We start from the raw sequence: 23134 nt of genomic DNA on the forward strand, positions 1-23134 counted from the left end.
GCTTCTGATGCCCAAGTATTTCAGCATTCGGTAATTTCTAAGAAATTTGGGTCTCTGTTATCAAATGGTGGTATGTCTTCATGCTTTAGAAAGACCAAGAAAATAAGATCTATTGTTGCTTGTTCTCCTTACTCTGTGATGTCATAGAATGCAATATTTGGTGCATCTTTTGGAAAAGATAACCCAACTGAACCTCTCTGGGGATGTACTTTTTTTTCTTCAACCCTTGATTAAGGGGCTAGCATGTTTCTAGGGTGGGTTTTATCTTTTGACTACCTTTCAGCATGACTACTTAAGAGGTGTTAGTCTTGACTAAAAAGCAAGGTGAGTTCTTGTGAGCCTAGAAAATGCCATAATAACCTTTTGTCGCTTTTTTAACAGCCTCTGTCCAGGCTCTATAGAGTTCAGAGAGGAATGTCATTAGGGGTTTTGTTGTTTGGGGTTGGGGTTGGTTTTTCGGGTTTTTTTCGTCTATGTCTTATCCTGGATTCTGTATTAATCTTAACTGCGGTTGGTTGGAAGACGAGTCGGAAAAGATCTATTTCCGTCCTTGGGGCAAAAATAAATCAAATACCTTGGTTTATGGTAGGGCATTTTTTCCCTGCATAAAACCCTACAATTTGACAGTCTCTAAAAGTTCACGAAGCATACGTTTTTGAACAATGTGAACTCAGCCCTGGAATATCAAACTAGGAGTTCTGATGTCTCCATTCTAACTTCTGCTTCTCTGAGTGTTCTCACAATTTTGAAGGTTGTCATTGCTCCAGAATGCTTAGAAAAGTTATAAAAAGTTATGCAGCAGATCTTTCCGTTCTGAAAATAGTAAGATACTGAAAAAATAAAAGAGCTGTAATGGGTACAACTAGATAAGTAGACTTGTGTGAATTATCCTTCTTACACGCATTCATATGTTTAAGGTCAGAGACAAATACCATAAAGTCTATCCAGTCAGACTCATTATGTGTTAAAAATTTTGACCAGAGTGGCAGAAGTGACTGTGAGATTTTCGTGCAGTTTTGTTTACCTATTTTTCTTTCGTTATCCTTCATCGTTCTGTGCTTGCCTCTCTGAGTTACTGACCTTCTCCAACTTTCAGTTTGTGCCAGTATCCAATATTTTCTTTCCTTTGTTGTTTGGGGAACTATTTCATAGTAGTCCGATGCATAAAGAGGTCTTGGTTCTGTTGTAACTGGAAGCTGCTATGCATATATTAGACCCATTACAAATAAATATTTTCTGGTAGTTTCTTATTCTCAAAATAGTGTTTGGCATGCTTTTCCATCCTCAGCAAGTAGAATATGGAGAAGAAATAAGTTGGGGTTTTTTTACCAATTCACTCTAGTACTGTTTCACTCAGAACCATTACAGGATCGTGACTCTTCAAATGGTTACTTCTGCATTTCAGTAAAAGGAAGTCACCAGAGATATCTCAGGTTCATAAGGCAAATTTATAAGATCATAGTCCATTTATTCTCTCATTCTTTGAGCTAGGTACAGAAAGCAGGATGAATAAGACTAGTGGCTGGTCTTCAGAGTCTATAGCTGTCTGGATTACTAGAGACTATTCTTACAGCAAATTATAACTGTGTATTTTGTAAATACCTGTTTTTCCTTTCAAAGCTCTTGTCTGTAGAAAGACACATTCTTAATTGGTCCTGGCTTTCATATCTAAATTCAAAGAAGAGATATTGATTAAGATTGTCTGCTTGTCGTATGACAGGATCTGATACTTTATTCAGGATATGGACTTAACTAAATCCAACCAGTTGAGCGTATTAAGAACTTGCATTTAGATGTGAAACCAGACAGCAAACTTTACATTTGACAGTTCCCATCATTTTCAAAGCGGATCAAGCCTAAAAAACTCCAGGGCCAGACAGAAGGGAGTCTCCTTACCAAATGCAGCTTATGGGAAGTAATTTTGAAGGACCTCTATGTAATCTGTATACATGTAATGTAGAATATCTGCGGCTGCATTATGGAATAATTTGGTGCAGTAGGATTGGACCGGCAGACTGAAGCAGCTAAGGCCATTGTGTTTACAGTAGAGGTTTAAGCTTTGAGTTGGATTTAATCTGAGGTGAACATTTCCAACTTCTGTGTTTCAAAGCTGTCTGAAGGCTCAAGCCTTATTTTGGTCCTTTTGTCCCTATTCAGTATTGGCGTGCATTTGCTGTGGAGCTTCCTGTTTAGTTTCCCCCTAATGGAAATTAGTTTGCAAGCCCTACAACTTATCTGCAAACCAAATGAATGCTCAATAAATGGGGACGGTGAGAAAAACTGCTTCAAAAGTATCCTAATCAAAAAGCTAATGCCAGTAGTCACTGTATTTCAATGTTCACTGCAGTCCTGCTTTTCTCCGATACAAGAAATAGAGAGAGGTATCAGGAGTCTGTTTCAAAACAAGCAAAATGTGCTCCGTGTAGTTAGGCTATAAAACACTTGCCACAGCAGTTTGTAGAAGATAAAAAGCTTATAAAAGCTTAAGCAGAGAATAAGCAAGCTCTTGGGAGAGAATCCATTGAGAATTACATAGAAAGGACACCCAGTGCAGGAGACATTTTGTATGAACTACAGAACCTTCAGAGAACACTTGGGGGAAGGATCGTGTGTTGGTCCTGGTCCTTAACTCTAACTGAGCACCTGCGTCAGTGCCTGCCAGAGGCAGGATATAAGGCTAAGTGAATCCCTGTGCCAATCTGTTATTATATTCCTAAGGAAACTGAGGAAACTGAAATCAAGCATGTGGTCAAAGGATGAAAGAATTACATGATCCCACTACAGCAAAAGGGAAATTCTACACAAGCAAATGTGGTGTTGCCAGAGAAATAAAAAGAAAGAAGTTCCTTCATTTACGTAATTCATTTTAATTGCTTTCAGTAATTCCATGAATTAAGATGAGGATTGATACCTTTACTATGGGGCTTTGAGGACTCTGTTGAGGAAAATACAATGTTTCATGGAAACCTTTACGGACAGCACTGATAGTGTTAGTTGTGGAGCGGGAGAAAAAGAGCAGGATATGACAAATTCTGAGTGGAAGATTACTTAGAAATTGTACGGAAGATTAGACAATTGCTCCGGTTTCTTGTCTTACACATTATGTAGTATTTGTAACTCCTATTTACTTAGAATTTATTGCAGAGAGTTGTTTGTTTGTTTTCTTAACAACTCAACATCTAAATTTCAAATGAATACTTTTAAATAGTTCCTTGGTTGGCATGCTTATAGTTAAAATATGGAAAATGCTGTTTATCATATATTACAGTTATTTCCTTCCTCTTTTCCTTTATATTGGTACACAAACAGACACACTGTTATATTGATGTAAACTTTGTGTGTTCCTTCCTAGAAGTCATACCTTTTTCTACTTTCTATAAGAAATTAAAATTTCTTTCCTCTATCTTCCCTTATTCTATTCTTTCAAGATTAAAAAACAGTAAGTCAGGTGTTACCACCTGATTATAAATGTATAAGCAAGTTGTCCTTGTTAGTTATTGCGTTCTTGTTCATGTGCAGAGACCTGAGGATATTCAGTTTCTGCTGTAGCTGTGAATGTAGTTATGCTTGGAAATTTGCCTTACTTAACAATTTTTCACTTCCTTAACAACCAGAAAGAAATTATTAATGTAATCATAAAAGTGTACAATTTTATACACAGTTCCGCTTTTAACCGTCTTTGGATTTCTATATGTAGTTAGTTCTGTATCATCATGAACCATCAGAATTCCAACCTGTGTTTTCTAGTTTTAATAATATAAAATGAAAGAGCTGTGGAAATAATGAATTAAGTATAGTAGGTTAACATTAGCTGAATTTATCAAGAGCCTGAGATAAACACAATAAATCAGAACTGCCCTATCTATTTCAATTGCAGCTGTCTTGCCACCAAGATTTGAGGTGGAGAATATAATGGTATAGAATTAATTGTTTTCCTTGCAAAAGGTACACAACATCGTTTCTGGCTTTAACAATGTGAATAAGTATCTCCAACATACTGGCCTAATATAGGTAAACATATGAGTTGAAATTAACTTGTTTTGTTGACAGCAAATATTCTTAAGTCATCCAGTTTTTAAATTCTTTTAACTTTCTTGGTACAAACCTCTGTGTCAGTAGCCTTATAATGAAATGGAATCGTTCAGGATCAATTTCTCAGTGACCTTATCTGTAAACTCAAGTTTGTAACTGTATTTCAACCGGCCAATGCGCTCCTATAGACTGAGCAGCAAAAAGACACAGCTCTTTATCTTTGTATAAAGAAGTGCCTGAATTCTGTTTATATTAACATTTGCACTTACAGGATTATTCTAATGCAGAATAGGAATAACTTTCCTATGTTAGTATTGTTTTACATATGTGGTATTCTGTATTAAGAAGAATTGATCAAGATTTTGTGAACAAAATAGTGCTTTGCCTGAGTATCCAGCTGAGGAAACATTTTCAAAGGTAGAGAGTGCCCATCCTTTGAAAATCAAATCCTTTTATGTAGTTCGTGTGAGCATTCTGTAACAGAGGGGCTTAGATTCACTAACCATATTTCAAACTCTTGGCTGCTTTTTCAAAAAAAAAAAAAATCATGTACATACCATACTTTTAAAGCTTAGTACATGTGTTTTCATTTTCCAGCTTCCTGAACAAAATGTGATAGCTATATGGAACAGTTGGTGTTAACTATGCTTGGTACCTGTTCAATTCCAATTGAACTTCCAATTGAGCTTCCAATTATTTGCACTGCAAAAACAGGTTTAAATTTGCAAGTTCTGGTCTGCAACAATAAAGAAACGTACACAGCTTAATGTTCTTTTTTTAAACCTCAAAGTCAAGTTTAATTTTTTGCTTTTTCTTCAAATTAATATCTACAACTATACATTGTAGTATGGATTTCAAATGACTTTTCCAGTCCAATACACTTTATTGGTATATTAGAAGCATTGAGCTAAGTACAAGAAATAAATAAAAATTGAAAATAAGCAAATGTTTATCACTTTTATTACATTTAGTATACTACCAGCCAATTCTGAATGTAAGAGATGTTTAATTTGTGGGAACTGTAAAACAATAAGGCAGTAACGTGTATCTTTGAAATGTTTTTCATTGGCAGCTAAAGAAGAACGTAAAAAAGAAGAGAGCAGTTTGGAAAATGCACAAAAATGGTAAGGTTTTGCTAGTGTTTTCTAACAGTTTATTTTGGTCAAAGATGTTATTGATCCTAGGAATTACATTAAATAGGAAAAAGGATCTGTACTTCAAAGAAGTAATACGCTTTCTGAAAAATTCTTATGTACTCTCCCAGGAAAAAGTTCAGTTGGGTTTTTAGCCAAACAGTGTAGAGTGTTTGAGGTTTTAATTACTGTCAGCATTGAACTGAGTCAGAGTTATACAGAATATTGTAATAACTGATTAACCACTTAATGTAGCAAAAGTGTATTTTGTCATCACTGAACATTTTCATCACTTAGGCTGTTGAATGCAGTACACTAAACCAGTGAAATCCGGACGGGCTTTTTTCCTGAATATCTGTGCCTTACTTAGGTCAAAGGAGGCAAAATAAGGGGAGAAGTGAGATAAATGGATTTATAGATAGATAGTAAAATATTTAATAAGTTAGTATTTCTAACAAATATTGCTTACCAAATTATAGTTTCGTGAGTGAGAGTGAAGGATCTGTCTCTAACTTTGTTTGTGTTCACTATGGAACTGCTATGAATCAATTGGGTAAATTAATTTTTAACTTCTTACCAATATCTGTTCTTCGTTGTCACTAATGGCAGATCTGTGGTAGTTTGGATTTTTATGTTACTTTTCTGAGCTCAGAGTCACTCCACCTAACTGAGACGCCTCGGTTAGTCTTCCTGTACAGTCAAGAAAAAGAGAGATAGGCACCTCCCAAATGCAGTTCAAGTCTTAGGTGAACTGTATCCATTTGCTTGCAGAAGGTGCCTAAATTGGCTCCATCAACTGGGGCTTCACTTCTTAATTTCATTTGCCAAGGGTGGCTGCCTGGCTTGTTCCCGTTCTACGGAGCTCCAAACCCACCTTTTGGGGCGCAGACTCTTTCATATTCTACCTGCTTTGTAGCCTTTCTGGAGCAGAGTAGGCCCTCCAGGGCATGGAGGTACATTTAATTTGCAGTTGACTGATACAGAGTCTGGGTTTCTCAATTGCTGTCTAAACATCCAGTATTTTAAATTACTGCTAAAAAGATCTGTTGCTTTTGAAAGTCAGAAAGCAGCCCAGGAAGCTAGATTAAGCTGGGTGAAAGCAAAACTACTGGGGGAAGGGCTGAAGAGGAACCACAACGAGGGGATGAGGAGTAAGTGTCAGGGTGACGGCAGAGTGTGCAGGAATTCAGAATCCCCGAGCATGCCGGGACAACTGGATCGGCTACAGCTGTAATGGAGAAGGGTTCCGTTAGGAAGAAGAGAGCGTGATGTTAACGGGGCTGGTGTTACATGAAGCAAACCTGAGAAGAGAGTTTCTGGTCTTGCTCTTCCTGGCTCAGCTGTCCTCGTCAAGGGGTATGAACAGCTGAGGAATATTTGGCCCAAGTGAATATAATGGAAATGACATTTCCTGGTAGGCACGAACTGGTTTAACCATGTGATTATGACTGAAGTATTTTACTATTTTTAGGGTTTAAATAGTTTACATGGGTATTTAAAGCTGCATTAGCTATTTATTTATTTATTTATTTTCTCTTTGTAGTGTCACTACAGGACCCTTCAACTCTGAATATTATGGGCTTATTCATACATATTTAGTTGTGATTCCTCTACAATGGATCACCAATTAACTTGAAATATAGTTACATGTTTCATACAAAACCTATGTAAGAAATGTTAAAGGTTAAGGTTATCATATATGGGGATTTAAAAAATATAAATAGCTCACTTTGAGCAATACGTGATATTCTTTGGCATGTCCTAGAAGCTGTGTCCATCTTTAAAGTAGAAAAAAACTGAAAGCATGTTAGCTTGTGTGGCGAAAATCCAAGCTGCTTTACTTTGTGAAGCAGCCGGAGTATATGTTCCTTTATTTTTTGGGGGTAACTTCTGTATTTTTTGATGGTTACTTTATATTCTTCAAGCCTAGCTAAAAGCTTGAGTCTCAACCTAGCGCAAAAAAACCCTTGACCCTAACCTTAGCAATTTTGTATGAAAACATGCAATATGGACTATTCAAATGCAAGTAAAAGTTAAGAAAGAAGTATCTGCTGAAGCTGCTGCTCAAGTGACATCGGTTGAATAGTTGGGGACTCCTTACAAGTCTTTAAAATACCTCTTAATTATTTTATTTTATTTTCAAGGTTCCTTCCTGTGTTCTAGATTTAGGACTTATTGGCAACTGTAAAGAAGAATACTACTTTCTTTTGCTTAAATAAAATCAATATTTCAAGAAAAAATAGTTATTTTGAAATACGTTGTTACCTTTCTTTTAAATTGTAGCATTATTTTAATAAGTATCACCAAATCTTTCAGGTTTGTTACAACTGCCTTGCAGAGAAAAGTGGTTCAACCTTTACAAAAGTGAACATACTTTCTTTTTCATTAGATAAATCTTCACGTTCCTAGTCATGTGAATCATTCCATTTTATCTATGCAAAGCAATATCATAAAGGTTAAAAACGCACAATCAGTTAAAAACGCAGTCATTTAAAATACTATTGGAAGTATTGTCTCTAGTAAAAGACTACTAGCTGTAATGCAATTCAGTAGCCACATTTTAAAATAAAAAAGCATTACAATATTGGCAATGTATTTTCATAACATTAATTATCTGCTTATTGACACACGTGGAGGGAGACGATTTACTTTCGGTAGAAACTCTCCAAACTGACAACTGGCACTGTCTGTGACTTTTTTGTTGCTACTCCCAATTCTCCCTAAGTACTTGAAGGTTATTTTTAACCAAGCCTGGAGATTTTTTCCTGATTTGGGATGTGACCCTTTCATAGTCTTTCAGTAAAGATAAATGGGAGAGTAAGACCTTCGTGGAGTGTTGCAGAATAATATTAAAGAAATAGATATAACACAGAATTTCCTGAAATGCAAGAAGTTAAGTTTTTCTCATTAAAATTGAATGCCCATGATTTGCCTGTGTGGCATAACTCTATGATGGCTCATGCATCTGTAAGTTGTCCTCCCGGGACTGAGGTAGGTGTTGGAAGGTTAGTTATACTCGGCGTGAATTGCTGCTATGATTTCCAAGGCTAAGGGGAAGTTACGGTAATTACCAGCCTTGACTACTGAATGGGGAACCAGCCCTCCGAAAAACTGTTTCCCCAGTGGGCTTATGTGTTGACAGTTTTTTCCCCCCTCCCTCATAGCTTTGAAGAAACAGTGGGATACTTTGGGATAAAGCCAAAGCCTGGCGAGAAGGAGATCACGCCAAACTACGTTTTCACGGTGTGGTACGAATTCTGCAGTGACTTCAAGACCATTTGGAAACGAGAGAGCAAAAGCATTTCCAAGGAACGGTAAGGTTCTAATAAAGTCATTAATACCATTTTAGATGTCTGGGAAACTGTTCCTTCTCAAACCCAACAAATTATACTCCTATATTTCACAGGCGTCATTGTTTTCTTTCAGATCTAATGGACATCAAGGAAAGATTATTCCCTCAGGGTGCGTAGGAAAATTCACCAAAGGCATGCTGTCCCCACAAAAAGATAAACACATATAATCTGATAAATTACACTTTTGTAACCCCTTCCAATTACTAGCTAGTAAAATGAAAGGGGAGCTGTGCTAATTTGTAACAGATTGCTTCTCTGTGCATTTTCATGTTGAACTAGCCTAAATGAGGCGATATTGCTGTCGCAGACAGTACAGACAAATAAAAGTGAATGCTTTTCCAGTTAATATACTGCACTTGCATCAAAGGGAAGCCCCAGAGATTCAGGCCACACTTAGCACAGTGTCGAAGCCCCACACTGAATTTACAGCACTACTTCTGACTTTTGGTGTCCTGCTGAGGACATCAAACTACTTGCCGCTAGATCTCACCACAGTTTCCCGATTTTATTAGTTAGAGTTAAAAAAAAAAAAACCAACAACAAAAAAAACCCTTCAATTATTTGCTTGATTTTCTTAAAGCAGCTTAAAATCTTTTACAAAGAAAAAACAATTCCACTACAAGCGCACTGTGCATAACTGTCTCTCAATTCATTTGAAAGGACCTAAAGAGCGGTAATGTGTTCATGCTTTGGGAAAGAATGGATTACTCACTTTCAACATGAAATTTAAATCCAGGTGCTTATTCCAAACTGACACAGATTTAGAGAAAAACATCTTTAAAAATATCAGCAAAAGTAGTAAACTCCTTTACACTTACATTTTCCGTTTTTCTACAAATCAGTAGGACTTTTAGGTTCATGTGGAAGTAAATTTTAAAGGACAGGATGTAGAAATTATAAATTAGGTTATCAACCTTATCAACATTGTTTTACAGATATGATAGGTTTTAAACACTTGAAAGTTGTAGCTTTTCGTCTTGTCTATGTTATGATTAGATTGGTTTTAGAAACTGACAACTGCAAACATTTTCAAAGAATCTTTTATTTCCTTGTGTCTAGATCAGTAAGCAAATTTGGTTTACACATTAAAAACTGTGTAAAATAAACAGTCACTAGCAGATTGTTATAGCATGATAAGCATCAACTCAGGGATATATTTTCTGCTGAATCATGACTTATTTTTGTTCCAGAAGCAGTTAGGAGGAATGCAAATTAACTATCTAAGGAAAAAAAAATGCAGACCATACATCCATTCCTTTTTATGTAATTAACACCTTGCTGATGGCATACAATGATCCCTTCAAAGAAATTGATTTAAAATGCCTTGTAAATGTTTTAACACTACATAACTTCTTAAACCTCCTTAGTACTATGCTCAAGAAATCTTTGTAAGTAAACTGTTATATTCTGTGCTTTCCTACTGGAGTGAGATGAGAACTTCTCATGGTTTAAAAAATTATATAAATAAAATGTACAAATAAAAATACAGCACAAATATTTCATCAGTTCCTTTGATGTGTAGCTTTATTCCTATTCATAAATATAAAGGAATACCAATAGAATGCAGAGCAGCAGTTATTGCAATACTTCAAAGTGCTGACGCTTTCTGGATTATATAGACTGTTTTTCAGACTTCACTTCAAATTATTTTTACAAAGTTTCATTAATCTCAAAAAGACAACTCATTGTCCTGTACATTCAAAATTTGGGTGATTCATCAAGACAATGAGCTGCTGAAATGAGGAGCATTGTGTAATAAGTAAATTAGAATGACAGAAGAACTGTTTTCATCCTCCTAAATTGTTTTGTAATGTGCTACTGAAAAGAAGAAACTCATTAAATCAGTAGATTGGAATGATGGTAAAACTATTTTCATCACCTGAAAATGTGCTGTAAAGTCATGACCATTTAAGGGTTCTGTTTTACAAAGTATGAGAGTAACACTTGATGAGCTGCTGTCCAAGAAATTTTGAAAGCAAGCTAAGAGTCATTGTGCACATTGGTAACTAAAAACCTTAGTATGACAGGAATGGACAGCTGTCTTCCTTAACTGGCTAATTAATTGGATGCACTATTTGTTTTGCATTTAATAAAAAAAAAAAAAAATCTGTTGATCAAATTCTTTTGTTGTAAAGGAAATTTTAAAGAGGAAGAATTGGCCATGTAAGTCAATATTTTCAAGTCAATATTTTCAAACTTAGGTTCTGAAACTCAGGCATTGATATCCTTGTAAACCTGTTTACACCTGGATTATCCTTCAAATTTCAGGAGGAGCAGCAAAAGCTTAGAGTAAAATGTGTCTGAATTAGCTAGTCACATAGATACCTAAAAATTTATTTCATTGTTTACTTTTATATAGGAATTTTAATCACAGAATGGTGATTAAAGGTTGGAAAGCACCTCTAGACATCAGCTAGTCCAAGCCCTGTGCTAAAGCAGGTTCGCATAGAGCAGGTTGCACAGGACAGCATCCAGGCGGGTTTTGAATTTCTCCAGAGAAGGAGACTCCACAGCCTCTCTGGGCAACCTGTTCCGGTGCTCTGTCACCCTCAAAGAAAAGAAGTTTTTCCTCATGTTGAGACAGAATTTCCCATGTTCCAGTTTGTGCCTGTTGCCCCTTGTCCTATCACAGGGCACAAATGAAGAGTCTGGCCCCATCCTCTTGACACCAGCCCTTTAGATATTTCTAAGCATTGATAACATCCCATCTCAGTCTTCTCCAGGCTAAACAGACCCAGGTCTCTCAATCTTTCCTCATAAGAGAGGTGCTCCAGACCCCTGGTCATCTTCATAGCCCTCTGCTGGACTCTCTCCAGTAGTTCCTTGCCTTTCTTGAACTGGGGAGCACAGAACCAGACACAGTACCCCAGATGTGGCCTCACCAGGGCAGAGTAGAAGGGGAGGATGACCTCCCCCATCCTGATGTCCACCCTCTTTTTAAAGCATCCCAGGAGACCATTGGCCTTCTTGGACACAAGGGCACAATGCTGGCTCATGGTCAACTTGCTGTCCACCAGTACTCCCAGTTCCCTCTCTGCAGAGCTGCTTTCCAGCTGCTTTCTTAACCTGTACCAGTGCATGGGGTTATTTGTCCCTAGGTGCAGGACCCTACACTTGCCCTTGTTGAACTTCATTAGGTTCCTCTCCACCCAACACTCTAGCCTGTCCAGGTCTTGCTGAATGGTAGCACACCCTTCTGGTGTGTCAGCCACTCCTCCCAGTTTTGTGTAATCAGCAAACTTAGTGAGGGTACACTTTGTCCCCTCATCCAGGTCGTTGATGAATATGTTGAACAAGACTGGGTTCAGTACTGACCCCTGGGGAACACTGCTGGTTACAGGCCTCCAACTGGACTCTGTGCCACTGATCACAACCCTCTGAGCTCTGCCATTCAGCCAGTTCTCAGTCCATCTCACTGTCCACTCTTCTAACCCACACTTCCTAAGCTTGCCTAGGAGGATGTTATGGGAGACAGTGTCAAAAGCCTTGCTGAAGTTGAGGCAGACAACATCCACTGCCCTCCCCTCATCCACCCAACTAGTCATGATATCACAGAAGGCTATCAGATTGATGAAGTGTGATTTCCCCTTGGTGAATCCATGTTGACCATTCCCGATAACCTTCTTTTCCTCCACATGCTTAGAAATGACATCCAGAATGAGCTGTTCCATCACCTTTCCAGGGATGGAGATGAAGCTGACTGGCCTGTAGTCTCCTGGGTTCTCCTCTTGCCCTTTTTGAAGACTGGAGTGACATTGCCTTTCCTCCAGTCCTCGGGCACCTCTCCTGTTCAACCAAGGGGAAGTCTTCCTTTCTCCAGACTTTTTCTCTTACTTCCAGCATCTGGGTTATATTGGATTATAATTTGTCTCTCAAGAAATATGGCTCAGAAAATTCAAAATTTAATTGTAATATGCTGAATTATCATTATGCAAAGGTATAATTAAAAATGTATTAGCTTAAAGTTAATAGTGGCAAGAATACATCAAAAGATCTAAGATTCCAAAATTAAAATTTTATACTTCACAGAATCATGGAGTTTTCAGAGTTGGCAGGGACCTCTAGAGATCACCTAGTCCAACTCCCCTGCTAAAGCAGGATTGCCTAGAGCACATTACTCAGGACTGCATCCAGGCGGGTCTTGAAAATCTCCAGAGAAGGGGACTCCACAACCTCCCTGGGCAGCCTGCTCCAGTGCTCTGTCACCCTCACCGTAAAGAACTTTTTCCGTATATTGAATGGAACTTCCTGTGTTCTAACTTGTGCCCATTGCTCCTCGTCCATTGAAAAGAGCCTGGCTCCATCCTCCTTCAACCCACCCTTGAGATACTTGTACGCCATAATAAGGTCTCCCCTCAGCCTTCTCTTCTCCAGGCTAAAGAGTCCCGGCTCTTTCAGCTCTTTAAGCCTTACTTAAAACTACTTTGTGTTGTGTAACAGACAGTTTTAAAATCTCTGAATTACAGGAAAAGAGAGTACCGCCTTGAACTAAATGACAGCCTCAGCTGCAAGAGCCTGTTTGGTCTAAAAACTACTTGGCTCCCAAATGTAGCACAACTGTAGAAATCTAATTAGATTTCTATGAGACTTTTTCTTAAAGTAAAGGAAACACTTTAACTGAGCTACCCTGCATTTAACCTACCATGAAAATAACTTAGCTGACTGCAAAATATAGTTGAATCATTGTCTCTTTCCTGGACAAAATTTGCACACCATTTAGGAATGCAAGACAGTATTACAGATAGATAAAAAACCTAGATTGATTTGATGTGATGTGATGTGATGTGATGTGATGTGATGTGATGTGATGTGATATGATATTATATGATATAAATAGATGACTATAGAGATAAAATGAAGAAAATTTTCAAAATCATATTCCTGATAAGAATATGATGACAATTTTCTTTCAGACATAGTATTCCCTTCAATACTAGAATGCAACTACAATACAATAAAATTTGCTTTGACAATCACCTCTTCATCCCTGACAAACAACTTAATGTAAATGCACCATAATATTCACGAAATATTGGAGACTTTTTTTTTTGCTTTGTTTTGGGTAGAAACCAAGTTTTGTTGTTCACAGCTTTATAATTCGGTATGTCTGTGCATCCAGGTATAGCAATTGCTTTTTTTTGCTTTCTTCTATTTTTAAAATTATGATATGATAACTGAATCAAAGGTGTATTTTTTTGACAACAAGGCACTTACACCATGGTAGACTACATATAATTCCACTCTCAATTCCTTTTTTTAGACTACTAGTTTTAATTGCAGTGGGCATGTCTATGAATTCAGAATCAAAACAAATATGTATATTTGTAACAACTTAAATACATTTTATATATATTTATATGAATGCCTATCTATAAGTCTATTAAAACATTCAAGATCTGTCAAAGTACATTTTAAGAGGATTTCTTAGCCAAGTCTGAATATAGGGAAAATGTATAAATACAGGAAAAATATTAATAGCTTGCGGTGAGTAGTTAAATCAAAAACTGTGATTGTATGTTTTGCAAAAGAAACGTGACAAGGGTTATCATTATGTTTTTATAGGTGTTACCCTTTAAAAATGAAATAATCAGATATAAAATTAATTATTGTTATTTTGACCCACTGCTTACACTGCAAAAATAAGATTGCTACAATAGTTAGCATTCTAAATTAAACCATCTCCTTCAGATTGAACATGCATACAAATTTTAAAGGTCAGAATTCAGAAAAGAAAAAGGAAACTGTAGTTTGTCTCAATAGCTGGAGAAGACATAGTCATTATTTAATGGACAGAATTATATACTTCATCTTAAAAGTAGGACAAAAATCCTATTTTCATGGTACCTTTTATAAAAGGTCCTTTTTTTTAAATGCTTGCTTTGTTCTTGAATTTTATCTCTAGCACAAAACATGTCGATGGTCTCAGATTAATCTTGTGAAAAAAGACATAGTGATTTTTTTTTGCCACAAAGGCAATAATAGGTTTGAAAAGCAGAAATTGACTGTACCAGTGTAGGTAGATAATGGTAAAGATATGCTCCGAGGTATCTGCCCGTGGCCAGCTCAGATGGACTGAAGCGTATTTTTGATCTGAACTGGTGTAGCCTTTTTCTTCCTATTGGTTTTTCTTATGCACCAGCTTTCCTAAAGGCATAGAAACATTTTTTTTTTTTTTCTTGTGACTACAGAGCTAAAATTTCTCACCCACTTCATATAAATAATCAAAACACTATCAGCAGATCCAGAAGAAATAGAGACATATCAGACGTATTAACAATTTGAAGTTTGGAGACAAATTCCATGGACAGTATACTTTTTACTGTATTTGTACTGATTTAGTTACTGGACATTTATTCTAAATAAAATTTAAAGATTTGATCAATAATGATCAAGTTCTTTCCAGAAGATTTAAGCCTGAAGGCTCAATCAGGCAATTGTCTTGTACAAGACGGTAACGGAAGTGGACAATGTCCAAACTTCATAGTCTGTTACAAGGCTCCTAATTGTGAAGCTAACCAAGGACTTCATACAATCATCTGCCAGACCAGATAATACACTGGCATCTGTCTTCTAAAATTTTGAGACTGCAGTGTAACCTGCTGTATTGCATGGGCTAACGGTGTTTTCAGGCAATGCTGCTGTTACTTAAGGCTTAGTTTATGGGCTGCGTACAGAGGTTATCACACAGGACTGAGCGCAGTAAGGCATGTAACACATGAAAGGAATTTGAGCTCTGGGGATATTTCTTAGTCTCTCAAGGGGAGTCAACGTTCAGCTGCATTAAGGATCTGGGCTGGGTTTGCAGCTTGGCTCTAGGTTGGATAGTTGATGTTGACTGCAGCTACCCCTGCTCGTTCTCCACCCACATCTGAAGATTTGGTTTGCACAATTCCCGTGCCAACACAGTCTTATGGGAGAAGTTTGAACTTCAAGTCATGCTCAGGTGGCACAAAATTGTCATTCCAAGATATTTCATAATCCACCGCTGTCCTCATAACTCACCAGCTGCATGGAAGGAGCTGTAGAAGCAAAGAGAATGGATTATTCCAGAATATCGAGAGGTTGAGCGAGAACCAGATAATTTGGTCTGTGTTCGCACACCAGCAAAGCCTGAACATACATGAGTAGCAACTGGCTGGTTTAGAAGAGATTCTGGTTTCCCTGACTGAGGGTTTTAGAGCGCGGAGCATGCCAGCTTACACCTTCTGTCTGACTTGAATGGGAAGCAGAGGTGAAAATGATGAGTTTATTTGGTTAGTCCCTGGCTTGAGAATATTTTTCCTGTAAGGAGGAAAGCTATTTGAATGAGCTTATGAAGGAAACTTTTAATAAATATGGGGTTATGTTTAGGTTTAGTTTCTGTGTCCCCATTTACAAAATAATAACTTTGAATAAAAATAACATCTTTAGTTTTCACTAATCTCTTCTAATTTAAGATGCCTGACTTGCATCCAATTTGCAGGGGAAGACAAACAGCCACCACACAGAGGCAGGAAAAAGCCGATTATATTCCATTGCTTATAGTAAAGATCCATATGCAGTATTGGAGTCATGGTTCACCTATTTAGAGACATTGTTTTGATAATTTCATTCAATTTTGTTTTCCATATTGTGTGGTAATGTGCAATACACCACACGTTCTTTATTCATTAAATTATATTGACCTCTTTTGCTCTCTGTTGAAGGCGAGTAACTTTTCTTTTGAACACATCCCTGTTGCAGCGGGTCAGGTTTCAAGGCTTTACCGACCTGCATTCCTTAATGTTTTGGCCTCGTGTTATTGCTTGCTAAATTAGCACCTGCACACCTTATCTCTCTCTGTTGGGATTCAGATATTCTACCATCCTTTCTGGTCTCTGGTCTGCGGTGCTCTCTGTTCACAAGTGTCCTTGTCGCTATTTTTCTAGCATGTTTTACTACAATTTTCTATCCCTTCTTGCTTTTCTGTTTTAGATATATTACTATTGACTTTTCTATTCCCCTTTCTTCCTCCTTGATTTCACATCTGTTAGATTCAATCCCAATTCCTATTCCATGAAATCTCTAAAACATGGCTAGACTAGTGCGTCCATCCATGCTACTTTATACTGGTATAGGAAGAAAAAAAAGATCTTTTCATTGAGTCCATTCTTTTGCACATCTCCAAACTCCCCTTCGTGGTCATGCCTCTGTAAACATCCAGTTCAGGTGAGCTGCTCCCCTGTGCGTTAATTCACATGACAAAAGCTCAGAAGAAAGGGATGTAGAGTGCTTGGTGGGATGCTTAGTTCAGCCTACGTCTGCGAGTTGTACATTGTGGAGCTCTATTTCAGGGCTTGATTCTGCTACTGTTTCTCGAGGATAAGGCTTCTGAGGAGATTCTTGTCAGAATAAATATTAATTGAACTTCCCGAAGTGGAAGAACTTAACAGTCCCTATTGTCTTTCCAGCTGCTTGTTGTACCGTCTTAATGATTTCCCTGCCTCTCTGAGGAGCCCTTTTACTATGTGAGGTTCTGCATCCTCTCCCAAATTCTATTTGGTGTCTCATGTAACACTTAAGTAACAAACGAGCTTAAGTGACAAGATGAAGTGAGTAAACATTTTAAGCCCATACTTTGTAAATCTCACCCTCTAAGCAGTGTCACTAAGACGCTACATAGTCTAGCAAATCTACAGCAAATGTTTTAGTAATGTTTTTCAAAGTCCTCTTTAGATATTTTGCTGGCCCTTACACTGAACGCAAGACTTAAGTGGATTTCCCATACTCCCTCAAATTCTTTTCTATTCCACGTAATTTCTATAAAGTATAAATGTTAAAATTGGCCATCTTCATTACCATCTAATATAACTGCAGTTACTCACAAGGAAGAAAGGAAATTTGACAGAATATTTATTTATCTTACATTTTGTCGTTCTGTCACTTAGCTTTTGTTTTACTTCAAACAGACTTTAAACAAGTAATTGCTGAACAATTAAGAGTAGCTGAGGAAGTTTATACTTTTATAAGAAGAAGTTAAACAATTTACATCTATATAAATTCTCATAAACTACAATTAATGCCTTAACTTTATAATACATTTATGAGTTTGTTTTAAGTTAACTAAAAATACTAGCATGTTGTGTGGTATATCTGCAGATTGGTTAATGACATAATATATGGGTCTAAGAAAAGATCAACAAATAATTAGTAGTTTAGTTCTATCCTTTTGAATGTACTTTGTTTGTAGTTTTGTTTTTTCTGTACCTTATTGTTCTCTAATTTTAGTTCTAATTTTAATATACTTCTAATTTTTATTATTTTAATGAAAAGCTTTTAAAAAAAATTATGCTATTGCATGATTTGTACAGATGGGAAATTATTTCTATTTGTGCTAAGGGAAGGTGGCAGAAAAAAATAGAACAGAGAAGAGGCATACCTAAGTTTGTCTAGGTGCTAGCTAGTAATTCTTTAAGTGTGTGATTTGTTTGGTTTTACTTACCTGTTTCAGTAACAGACTTAGTCAAATGTTGTGCATACATTCAACTTTAGATGCGGGTAAAGAATATTGTGTGTTTGTAAGTTTTGATGGAAGGCTGTCATAGCTTTTAATGGACAATTAAAACCATGTATTCGTGTCCAGGGTTTTTTTAATGACAGCAAAATAACGGGAAAAAGTATGAAGACTAGACTTCTGCTGTTAGCCAGTTTTATGATTTTGAATTTGATAGTTTTCGTACTATTTCATTTTTCTCATTTCAAGGACAGTGCTTCCAAACACAGTAGTCAGTTCTAGTACCCTGTCCACATTTAACAAAGAATTATTTTTATTTATAAGGCACCTTTACCCCATGGGTGCTTCACTAATGTAATTATTGAGCTAACTACTTTCTTAAAATCGAACCATCTGATTTTAAAAATTCCCAAAGAATTACATTTCTTTTCAATTATGCACTTACACTTGTGATAATGCCTGCTAAATTTATTATTCATATCTTAGCAAAGTGATGGCTTTTTTCCCTAGGAGACCAAGGTATAATATATAATTAGTCTGTCATTTTTAAGAGCCAAATATCACATGATTCAAATCATGTCAGCGAGCTGGTTTATTTTTATTTGGTATTCCAAACTACGCATTCTACTTTAAAAAATCCAAGTTTCCTGGAAATTGTGCAAATGTGGAATAAAATACACAGAGCTAGGCCTAAATCAGCGACGCTCATAAATCTAAAAGCTTATAATCCCTAGAATTCTCCCTTCAGAGGATAATACATACTCTAAACATTTAAAAACTATTTGGAAAACGCTCCTAGGACCAACGCAAATGTGATCAAAATGAAAATGTGCTCAAAATAGGCAATAGTTTAGAAGTCGATCCCTTGGTGTGATTCTGCTGAACCTGAATACTGTCACTTGAAATACATCATCGTCTTTGCATAAACTTTGTAGCTGTGAGGAATAGGATGCTGTCCAGTAGCTGCTGTCATCCATCATTAAGAAGTAAACTGTGCTGATTAACAAAAAATTGTAAAATGATGAAATGGTGTGTTGCCACTTTGTTGTTTACCTGTAGAAACAAGGAACACCAATTGAGTTTTAAAAAGACTTCAGATGTATTTTAAAATGTACACAACAATAATTTCACATTTGTGTATTTTAGGGTGTACTTACAGCTTGAATCAATGTCGTAGCTAAACAAGGTTGAAAATAAGTTTACTTGAAAGTAGTGTAACTCTTTCCTCCTGTTCTTAAGCACTGGGAAGTGAGACAACGCCAATAACTACCCAGCAGATGCTTCTAAAATACGTAGCTCAGAGAAGGAATTTTAGTCTCCGACACTGAGCATTGATAAACACAATAATGAAGTTATGAATGTGTTCTATATTTTTGAAAGAATCTCGTTTTTCTGCTAGTGTTACAGCAAGGAAGTACACATCAGTAATTGCAGCTATAATCCCCTTTCCTTTCTGCTTTTCTTCCAAAATTCCTCAAAAATTGAGTGTGTCGAAAGTGGTTTGAACTGGACATGGTATTTTAAATACTTTTTGACTGGCCATAGCAATTATTTCTGCCAGTGGAAAAAATTAAATAGGAGAAGAAAGTAGAATTTTTCAGTTGAAGAGTGCCAGGAAATGTGTTGTTTATAGTAAAAGACTGATTCGGTGTGCATTAGTGAAAATTGGTTTACTGAGTTCTCCTTGCTTGTAAAAATTCACTCACAACTTCATTCCCTCTGCATTTTGCATATAGAATTGTAAAGTAGGTGTTTATGGCATCAGCATTTTAAAGGCACTGATAGCTGGGCAGATCCTGTATTAGGAGTGCCAAGAATTTTCTTTCCTTTTTGTCGCTGCTTAGCACATAATTTCCCCTGCCCTTTCCGCTGTCTGTAAGAGGAGAGTTAAAGCCCTTTTTGTTAAATTCTCTAGTTTTCCTTTTCCTCTTGATTAAACTTCTGATTGGGTTCTTCTTGTTAAATCCCCGCAGAAACAAGGGTTCTGTATGCAAGACCCTAAGAGCAAAAGGCAAGAAACTGAAGAATCGGATCTCCCCTTATCTCAACAGAGCTTTCAGCAGACTGGTCCGTAGCTGCACACACAACAGCTTTAACTACCCCTAGACCAGAACCCCTTCTCTTTGCCTCTCCTCCTATCACCACAGCAATGAGGCTGGTCAGGCAATTCTATGTAAAGCGACGGGGAAAACATTAAGGAAAAACTGACAGACGGTTTCATTTCAAGGTTTTCAGAGGAAATATAATGTGTAGCCTGGCAAATGGCCTCCTAAAATAGTATATTCTATATATACAACAGATCGAGCCAGCTAGCTTTGGGGTTTTCAGGGGAGTATCTTCTTGCCTTGACACTGCAGCTTTTTTTGGTGGGAAAGATACTCCATAAAACCCAGATCCTGCAAGAACAGAAAAATTTTTTGCCTGGTGACATGTCCAGTGAGCAGTGCAGGCAGACTCTCCTTTTGCTTTTCGCTAAAAATGTACTCTGATCTACTTTTGGTACTTACGTTAAGTGCTTCTGAATAGTAATAGCAGTTTGTTGGGCTAATGTGCCCAAAAAAGTTAGTGGTGACGGTTCTTACAGATAGAGTATATACCAAGCAGAGCCAGAACAGCTTTAATTTCTTTGAATCTAACAATGTATTTTCTATGTATTTTGTTCCAGAATTAAAGTGGCTCAGCAATCAGTAAGCAAGTTAACTGCAGAGAAGAAAGTTGAAACGAAGAAAATCAATCCTACAGCTAGCCTGGTATGATGTGTTTCTCAATGTGACATTCAGAGGGGTTTTGTGACTCTGTTCTTGTCATTCAGAATGAGGGTGGGTTTCTGCTGTTGCTGAAGGGTGACGAAGGGTGCTCCGTTTGCATGTGGCAGAATGATTTTCTTCACAAGGAGAAACCTATAAGCTTATGCCCTACAGTAGTCCAACAATTAAGTTTAAAACTTCGCTTAGTTGTGCCCAAGCATGATTCTGCTCTTTTAGATAAGAAAATACGCTAAGAGCTGCTTTTCTGGTTTCTTCCCCCCTTCCGCTGAAGTCTCGTGTATTTTCTTCCATGCTCGAGTGCATCGAGGCTCACTGCATATATTTGTCCAATGGCTGAGTATAGGGTTTTTTTTTCAAAGCTTACAAAATCTTGTTTGCTCTGTTGAATAATGGCAGAAGAGATTAAATCCCCATTTTATTCCTTGCTGTTTCCCAGGTTTTTTGATATGACATGAAAAGAGGAGTAATAATTTCGACTGTAGGTGAAAGCTTTTTTTTGTCTGTGTGCGAGGCACACAGGTTAGATCAGCATTTGTCAAACTGTAGGAAACAGGAGACTAAGGGAAGGAAATGTGCGTGAAGGAATCCGTATGTCCTTTCCATTCCCAGCAAAGCATATCAGTTGCAGGACAGGCAGCAGAGCCACGAATGACCGCGCTTGCTTGGGAAGAGGTTATTAAACAACATAATCTAGCTAATGCTTAATTAGAGCCTCTATGTCAGCGGAAACCATTCCAGACAAGAGAAGGTATTAGATTCACATGAATTTGAAATGTCTCTGGTTTTCTCTAGCTGCGCTGGTCTTCACGGAGCTGTGTAGTTTTAAAGGTGTACAGTATTTGACAAGTGTGTAGCTAAAGCAAGCTCAGTTTCTCTATAGTAAGTAGTGGACTGGTTCTGAGCCTTCCTTGAGTCCTCCAGGCATTAATTTTGTTTTAATTAAAGAAAGCTCTAATCTACTGTGACTTGTTTAGTACTTCTCAGGCTTCTAGACCAGACGTTCGTGGCAACTTGAGAGGAGATGGAAAACTAGAGACAAGAATGATAATAAAACTCTTGCTTTTTCTTTAACAGAAAGAAAGACTACGTCAAAAGGAAGCCAGTGTGACTGCCAACTGAAAGAAGAAAGATGAAAAAGATAGTGAGACTTCATACCTTGCATGATGCTTTACTACACCCATGGCCCAGGGAGCACCTTATATTAGATACCGAATTGTGCTTTGCTGGTCTGTTCCAAGACAATCCACTAAAGACTTTTCCGTTCCTTCAGAGGGGTTTGTACATTCAGTGGAGGGAATTCTAAGAAGGGTTTTACATGGGGAGTCAAAATTATTTTCTGTAACTCTTCCTTACATTGCTTAAAATGCCTCTGGTTGTTAATGGTTATTTAAAGTACTCTGTGCATAATGCATTAATACGGAAGAGCTAAAACGAGCTTTGTGGATGCTGAGTTAAGTACTAACAACCTGTAGGTTTCTTTACAGGGCTTTGTGTAGATGAGAGCAAATATGCCATTCAGCTTACAAAAGACTATTACATCATGCTTTGTGTTACTTCAGCAGTACCTGAGGTAAAATTGACTGAATCTAAATAATTTTACAGTGTCTAAGTATTGGATGCACCTTTCTAACTGATTAAATGTAATTATAGATTTATGCTGTATTTTACTATAACTATTTTTATAGAAGCTTCAGTTTATGCCATACATTGAAACGGAAACAATATTTTGCACATGAAAAGGAATAGCTTCAAATTCTTTAGTTTTATGATTGATGGCATAACTGATTCGTTATTTTTATGGTTTTAAACTAACATTTCCTAAATTTTGAGCTTCAAAAGAAAAATGATAAAAATGTATATTTTTATTTCAGTATATATTGAAAATACCAATTCCATAAAATGATGGGTTTATTAGTCATTATACATTGAACTAAAATGCAACAATATGTCTCCATGAAACTATACATTTGCCATTAAATCCCTGGCTTTCAATTCTATTGAAAGCTTTCTTTTAAACAGTGAATATCTCACTCTAAAATAAATTATGCTGCTGCTCTTTCGGCCGTATATTTGTATGAAGAATATGTCCGGCATACATATAGATACGTGTAATTTAATAAGTAAAACTTGAGGAAGAAATAATAGAGTCTCGCTGTCCTCCTGTAACGTTGTACCCATTGCCCATAAAGTAGCAGAGCCTGAAAAAAAGCCTACAGAATATCCACTGTTATTTGAAGATTCTTACTGCATTTTAAGGATTTGCACTCTTAGGAGACATCTTGAAGCAGAAGTTGATTCAAGGTAAAACAGAAAAGCGATTTTTAAATACAAATAGGTAACGGCCTATAAATAGGAACGACAAACTGGAAAAAACAT

General features: G+C 36.9%; 1 protein-coding gene across 1 annotated transcript in view; it reads left to right on the plus strand.

Moving 5' to 3' along the window:
• The window catches only part of LOC309673780 (formin), a gene marked incomplete at its 5' end in the record, with an annotated part of 142110 nt that extends 120140 nt beyond the window's left edge, over nt 1-21970 (plus strand). Inside the window, 4 exons of the mRNA XM_082485644.1 lie at nt 5105-5156; nt 8330-8479; nt 20656-20740; nt 21833-21970. Coding sequence (XP_082341770.1) covers nt 5105-5156; nt 8330-8479; nt 20656-20740; nt 21833-21877 — 332 coding nt within the window. The 3' untranslated portion in view covers nt 21878-21970. The remainder of the gene's footprint in view (nt 1-5104; nt 5157-8329; nt 8480-20655; nt 20741-21832) is intronic.
• Between the last annotated feature and the right edge of the window lie 1164 nt (nt 21971-23134).

The sequence above is a fragment of the Vanellus vanellus genome (assembly GCF_965231255.1).
Source record: "Vanellus vanellus genome assembly, chromosome: 6".
Classification (NCBI taxonomy): domain Eukaryota; kingdom Metazoa; phylum Chordata; class Aves; order Charadriiformes; family Charadriidae; genus Vanellus; species Vanellus vanellus.